Source organism: Canis aureus, chromosome 5 (assembly GCF_053574225.1).
Source record: "Canis aureus isolate CA01 chromosome 5, VMU_Caureus_v.1.0, whole genome shotgun sequence".
NCBI classification, from domain to species: domain Eukaryota; kingdom Metazoa; phylum Chordata; class Mammalia; order Carnivora; family Canidae; genus Canis; species Canis aureus.
In genome coordinates, this window is record NC_135615.1 from 82,016,681 (window position 1) to 82,024,020 (window position 7,340).

Below are 7,340 nucleotides of genomic sequence, written 5' to 3' on the forward strand. Positions count from 1 at the left end.
CTCCCTGTTTCATAGCAAAACAGTTCATGGCAAAACCAGGACCAGAACCTTGCTGTTTTTTCGTAACACCCAGTGTCCCAGGGGTTGCCGGGTGGGACGGTGACGGCCCTGTCACTCTCTTGACATCCCAGTGTCCGGGCTCTGAAGTCTTCCGGTGAAGGAGTCGTTCTCAAGTTCTCAGTCTCCTGCTCTGGCGCTGTTCCCTCCAAGAAGCCTCTGATCTGCACTCGTACTCCCCGCACACTCTGTGTCCTTGTGGAGAGGAAGAGGTGGGAAGGGGACCCAATAGAGATGGGTCCCAACAACAATCTGCACAGGACCAAGGACATGTGCCATGTCACGGTCAGCGCATCACGCGTTCCTCCAGTACAGCACTTGTCCAAGGAGCATCACTGACTCACCACCATGCTAGCAGGCCGGGCGCCCCTCAGGGGCAGCGGCAGCGACGGGATCTTAGTCCTTTCTGGACCCCGAGGCCACAGCACGGGTTATTTATCAGTACATGTTAGGCATGTGGATGAGTAAACACACTTTACCTTTTAGAAGTCTTGGGGAATATTTAGGCCCCCTCCTCTTCCCTGTAAAACTTTTTTTTTTTTTTTTTTTTAAGATTTTATTTATTCATGAGAGACACACAGAGGCAGAGATGTAAGAGGAGAGTCTTCACGTGAGTGCCCAGTGCTCATCGTAGAGTGGTGTAAAGGCAGTGCAGACAGCTTTCTCCCGTGTCAGGAGGAGTTTGTTGTTCTGGCACAAGGCTCGCCCTGCATTCCTCACTCGCAGGGTGTCTGACTGCCCAGGGCCACCGGGCTGGGTTGGAACTGGTCTCTCCGGGCCAACTGGCCCTCCCGCATTCCTCCGTAGGCAAGCCTCCTGGATGCCCTACTCCTAGAGCATGACTGATTACCCTGAGTGTGTATTCTGGAAGTTCAAGGATTACTCAAATACCAAAAATTTGTTAAGCATTTTTCACTTCCTTAAGTTAATATGCTGAACATAACGTTTTCTCACAATTTTAAAAGCCTTAATGCTCACTGTGGGTAATTGGAAAATCCAGATAACTCTTTTTAAGTAATCTGTGCTATTGCAGCACCCAAGGATAATGTCTGTTGTCAGCTACTTTTGCTTTTCTTTTATCTGCTACATTTTTATGTAGCTGGGATCAGAATGCAAATATGCTTTTGTGTCCTGCCTTCTTCACTTAGGTTATTGTAAGCATTTTCCTGTGTTCTTGAGAATTCTTCGTAAGCATTCGCTTAGACTTTGTTCTCTGCTACTTCAGTTGAATGCACTGTATATTATTTAACCATTCCACTACTGTTGGACAGTGTCGCTCCCTGTTACAAAGAAGGCTAGATAAACATCTTGATCTTTCAAGTTCTAGCCAAAATTTGGAGTTTCTTTTCTTATTACAGGTTTTTCTGTAAGTGAGCTGAAGAATGTGACCATCACGAAGGCTCTTGAGCCTGTCCCCTATGCTTTCTAGATCAGTGGGGCAGTTTGCGTTCCTGCCTGCTCTCTGAACAGAACATAGATTTTGTTGAAGACTCACAGTTACAATCATGACCATCAACTGTGTGTCATCTGTTACAATAAGCTGTCACTTCAGATGTCAGTGTGCCCTTCTGTCTTGCTGCTTTTAATCAATTTCTGTTTTTTGCGAAATCAGGAGGTCCAGTTTGTTAGAACTGGGTGGACAGATTGAGTCAGCATGCCAGGTTTAAAGAGCAGGCATTCCAGGGATCCCTGGGTGGCGCAGTGGTTTAGCGCCTGCCTTTGGCCCAGGGCACGATCCTGGAGACCCGGGATCGAATCCCACGTCAGGCTCCCGGTGCATGGAGCCTGCTTCTCCCTCTGCCTATGTCTCTGCCTCTCTCTCTATCTCTGTGTGACTATCATAAATTTTAAAAAAAATTTAAAAAAATAAAAAGATAAAGAGCAGGCATTCTAGAGTCGACTGCCTGGGGTCCTGTCCCAGCCCTGCTGCTTGCCTGTGCGACCCTGGACCAGTGACCTAACCTCTCTAGACTCTAGTAGTCCTCATGCCACAGGATTGTTGTGATCAAATGATGAGAAGTGAGTTGAGCGCACGGGGCTCATTGAGGATGGTATCCCCATTGCCGGCCTGGTCTTTCCTCAGCACCAGGGCAGAGGCTTTTTTTTTTTTTCCCCCCAAATTTTTATCTAAATTCTAGGTAGTTGATATATGGTGCAATATTGGCTTCTGGAGTAGAGTTCATGATGCATCACTTACATACAACACCCAGTGCTCATCACAAGTACTCTCCTTGATAACCCATCACCCATCTAGCCCATCTTCCACCCACCTCCCTCCATCAACCCTCAGTTCGTTCTCTATCGTTAAGAATCTCTAAAAAAAAAAAAAAAAAAAGAATCTCTTACGGTTTACTTTCCTCTCCCCACCATTTGTTCATCTGTCGTTTTCTTAAATTCCACATGGGAGGGCAGTGGCTTTTGTAGACTCCTGGATGCCCCAGCACACAAGTCCTTCCTCATTTTCCTAGAGTACATTCTTTTTTTTTTTTTTTTTTTTTTTTTTTTTTTCCTAGAGTACATTCTAAGCGGTGAAGTGTTTGGGTGGGTTGGTTGGGTTTTTAATGGGTTTTTGGTTTTGTTTTTAGATAACTGAGAGGTTATTGTTTATTAGAAGATAAGTACTTTGTGCTTGGACTTAAGAACTCTGGGTTCTAACCCGACAAACACGTACATTTCAACACCAAGATCTTTTTTATGAGTCTGATAAATCTTTGCAAGCCACCCCTAAGATTTTGCCAAGAAAACTCACACGCAAGTAGGCGCTCTGTTCACGCACAGATCCTGGACCTCGCGTTCAGCCAGCGGAACACATGCCAGTCTCTTCCATCATGTGCTCCTGACTGCCCTTCCCCTCCACACAGGACGGGCTGTACGAGTGTATCCTCTGTGCTTGCTGCAGCACCAGCTGCCCTAGCTACTGGTGGAATGGAGACAAATACCTGGGGCCTGCGGTTCTCATGCAGGTAAGGTGCTCCTTTGCTGCTCTAAGAGAACTTAAAACAGGCATCCAGGGACGCCTGCTTGGCTTAGTCCGTTGAGCATCCGATTTAGTTTTGGCTCAAGTCATGATCTCCGAGTTGTGAGATCGAGGCCTATGTCAGGCTCCCTGCTCAACGTGGAGTCTGCTTCTCTCCTCTCCCTCCACTCCTTGTTTTCCCTCTCTCTCTCTTTCTCTCCTTCTCAAGTAAATAAATAAATCTTTAAAACAAAACTGAGACATCCAGAAGTCTAAGAGGACAGCGTATTGTTGGAGCCAGGGTCCCAGCAGGCGCCTGTCACAGGGCAGGTGGCTACATTGTCCTCGCTTGGCTTTTAGCAAATCTTCATCTGCAAAGTACCTCACTTCTGTGTGGTGAGGGTCACCCCGAGGGGTGGTGGCACGCATTTTGGCAAAACTGGCCTTGCAGGTGTTTAAACCTATCCCCTATGCTGCTGGCTCTTGCCACTTTCCCCAGACCACAGCTGTCAGGTGGCCCCCCATCTCCCTCACATGGGGATTTTTGAAGTGCAAGCAGGGAATAGAAATTTCATTGAGGGGAAGCTTCCCAGCTCAGGCTGGTACTTGTTTCCAGGCTAATGAAAGCCTGGAGTCCCGACTTTAGGGGTTAGTTGGTGAGAAGGCAGCACTGCCTCTCAGGCACATCACCACATGTGTAGTTCCCTACAAAGAAACTGCCTTTGTTCCCAGAAAGCTGTGCTTTTTAAGTTTGTGGTCAGTGCTTTTCACAAGATTCTCAACTCCAAAAAAACAAGTTCTCATTTCTCATTTTCCCAAAAAAGGGAAGTTATGTGCTGTGTGACCATTTAGCAATATTGATTCTCATCTACATAAAGGATTGGTAATGACACCCCTTCACAGTTGGCACCTGTACCCACGCTGAGTTGGTGAATGGAGCTGCCCACGGGCAGGCAGTTAGCTGCCTTTGGGGTGGACTGACCAATTATGAGTCCATCAGTGGAACAAATATTATCTCTGGACAGATCTCTTAAGTCATCTGTGAAGACAGAGTCATGTCTTACGGGCCCTGCCTTCCCTACTCAATCTGGGCAGGAAGCCAGTGAGCACCTTGAAATAATGAAGCGATGCCTAGTCACCCGTCATTAAGCACCAGGGTACCAGGTGTGGTTCGCTTTGGGGTGGGGGGCGTTGATGGAGAGGAATTACAAAGGAGGGACCTTTCCTTGGAAGATGGCAAGAACTAAAGAGCAGAGACAAGGCCCCTAAGCTGAGGGGCTCCCTTCTGCTCCCCTGGGGCTTTGAGCTGACCGTTGGGTTGCCAGTGCAGCTCATCAGCACCCCCCGCCCCGGTTCTGCAGGCCTACCGCTGGATGATCGACTCCAGAGACGACTTCACTGAGGAGCGCCTGGCCAAGCTGCAGGACCCGTTCTCTCTGTACCGCTGCCACACCATCATGAACTGCACAAGGACCTGCCCCAAGGTACGCGGCGCTGGTGGCCCCCAGCCCTGCCTCCCTCCCCCGAGCTCACGTGTCAGAGGTGGAGAGGCACCAGAGTACCTGTCCCCTTGACGCGAGCCTGGGCTCCGGCTGGCACCTAATGCAAGGAACAGACATGCTCAGGCCCCGGAGGAAGGTTTACTTGTAGGGCGCACGCGGGCCCAAGGGAGTCCCCGAGCAGGAACCCGAGCTCACCGTGACTCGGTAGGAACTACAGGAGGAAAGGTGGCACAGCCCCAGGTCCCTCTCCGTGTTTTCCCTCGTCTCCGGGCTCCTGCTCACCCCGCTTCCACGCCCTCTCCCGCTTCCCGGGCTCACCCTGACCTGCCTGCAGCCAGCTGCCTGTCTTCTCTCAGCACGTCCGTGGCAGCCTGCATCCCAGGTGGACGAACTGCTGGGACTGGCTGCCACCTGAGCAGGGACTGGGCAGAGGGCTTCGCTGCAAGGTGTGGCGAGCAAGCAGGCAGGAGGTGGACAACGAGGGTGACCAGCTGGCAGTCTGAAGAAGGGGGGTGGGGGGCACGCGGCTGACCTTACACAGGAAACCCAGACTGCTAACCCCCTGCTCTTCGGCCTGGATGCCCGTGTTCCCAGGGGCCCCGTCTCTACCATGGCGCTTCTCCTGGTGTCAGCAGTGGGGCCTGGCGGGGGCCCCCAGGCCTCTAACTTGTGGGCAGGTTAGGCACCGATGTGCTCACCACAGCACGGGGAGTGAATAAGCCCAAGTGGCCGAGCCTGTGGGGCTGTGGGCCGGCGGCTCCAGGGGCAGCCGGGCCCCTGTGTTTCTTGGAAACTCCGCATGGGCTTCGGGGGTGCTCAGGGACCTGTGGGAGTGGTGAGGCCCCGCTGTGGGGCGGGAAGGGGAGCTGGAGCTGAGCCCTGGGCAGGAAGGGGCTGGGGGCAGTGACTTGCCGAGGTCGCTGTCTGGATGGGACAGGGACCCCGCTGCCCCCAGTGAGCTGTGCCGGTGGGCACAGACCCGCTAAGTCCTGCGGTAAACGGGGCACAGGCAGAGGTGCGGGTGCAGCGTCAGAGAGAGGGTGCCGCAGCGGCCCGACACCGACCCCGTCTCCTGCCGCCTCCCATGCAGCTGGTATCCCTGGCCTCTTGGGTGCTCTTCCAGAGGCTTCACGCTGCACATTGATGCACACGCATCCTGTTCTGTCTCCCACTGCCTTTTCCCCTTAATTTATTTTGGAGACTATTCCAGATTAGTCTTTTTTTTTTTAAGATTTTATTTATTTATTCATGAGAGACACAGAGAGAGAGAGGGGCAGAGACACAGGCAGAGGGAGAAGCAGGCTCCGTGCAGGGAGCCCAACGTGGGACTCGATCCCAGGAGCCCAGGATCACGCTCTGGGCCGAAGGCAGTTGCTAAACCACCAAACCACCCAGGCTTCCCCAGATCAGTCTTTGAAGAGGGTCCTCTCTCCCTTTCTCTCTCTCTGAAAATTTTTTTTTCTTTTTTTCTTTCTTCCCACACCTGTTTTTTTCCACTATGGGAGTGCCTTTTTTGGCAGTAGGGTTGAATGGACAAAACTTTCTCAGCTGGATGGGACGAGGCAGCCGCAAGTCTAGACGGCACCTGGAGTGAGGGAAAGTGGATGGCGTAGAGGAAACCCACATGACCTGAGCATCAAGGTCACGGTGTTCCACAGTGGCCGTGGGTCTCCTGTTTTGAGACTTCCCAGGACAACACCTTGGCCTGAAAAGGCAGGCTAGTTCCCTGGAGCACACGGTGGCGGGCAGGAGGCTGTGGTGGCCCTCCTGTGGGGACTGCAGGGCACACAGCATAGCGCATGGCCCAGGATGGGAGGCAGGGCCGACCACAGAGCACAGGCCCTGGGGAGTCGGGTGTGGGCGGGGGGTGCAGGGCCAGATGGCTGAGCCGGCCTGATCTCGAGCAGAGCCAGGCGCTTGGCACCAGTGAAACAGTTGCAGAAAATGCCAACCCCTGTTTACTTAGTCTCTGCACGCCTGCTGACAGGAGGTTTGCACACAAACTCAGGACCCTTGAAGGGTAGGGCCGCTTACCCTCACCCAGTCCTCCCTTTCCTGCGCACGGTCTTCACCACCTATCCTCCGGCCTCTTTCCCACACACTTCAGTGCCAGGGTCGGAGTCGTCCTGCTAACACGGGGACTCTCTTCCAACCTCGGACGAGTCCTTGTCTCACTTTGCCAGGTTTTCACTTGTCTCCCTGCTCGTAAGAGGTTGGCACTCCCAGGGTTCAATTAGGGCGCTTCCTGCAGACCCTACAGACTGCTAATGACACTTGAGGGCCCCCTGGGGAAGGTCGCTCCCAGGACCCGAGAGGGCTCCTGGGTGCCCATGGGAACGTGCAAGGGTCTGCAGGCCACTGGCTGGTTGAGCCCCCAGCCGTGGCCCGAGGAAGAGCTGCCCGCTCCTGGGGGTGTGTGCATTTTGCACACATGGACCTGGGGCAGAGGCGGGTGGGGGGCACTGCAGGTGGACGCGGGGAGCCCTGAGCCCGGGCACCTGACTTTCCGAGGACGTCGTTTGCCTCCACCTCACTTTGACCCTATTCCCGCTGCGGGGTTCGCCCAAGGCCCTGGGTTCTTCGTTCAGTTCACTTACCAGTGGTTTCTATTCTCTTCTTTACCCAAGGGGCTGAATCCAGGCAAAGCTATTGCTGAAATCAAGAAAATGATGGCCACCTATAAGGGGAAGAAAGCGTCCGTGTGACGCTGAGCGTGAAGTAGCCGGCTCGGCTGGACACACTTTACATCCAACTTGAGTCCCTTCAGAGGCCTTGATTTTCCATGAGCACCGCATGTATAATAAACATTTTAAGAAATAAATAAA

General features: G+C 52.8%; 1 protein-coding gene across 3 annotated transcripts in view; it reads left to right on the forward strand.

Annotated features, from left to right (window-relative positions):
- The window catches only part of SDHB (succinate dehydrogenase complex iron sulfur subunit B), a 32,403-nt gene extending 25,063 nt beyond the window's left edge, over nucleotides 1-7,340 (forward strand). For 2 of the 3 annotated variants that reach the window (XM_077899436.1, XM_077899437.1), the window contains exons 6-8: nucleotides 2,919-3,020; nucleotides 4,375-4,497; nucleotides 7,143-7,340. In XM_077899436.1, the coding sequence (XP_077755562.1) occupies nucleotides 2,919-3,020; nucleotides 4,375-4,497; nucleotides 7,143-7,220 (303 nt within the window). In that variant the 3' untranslated portion in view covers nucleotides 7,221-7,340. The remainder of the gene's footprint in view (nucleotides 1-2,918; nucleotides 3,021-4,374; nucleotides 4,498-7,142) is intronic. The other variant, XM_077899438.1, reaches the window with a different exon arrangement.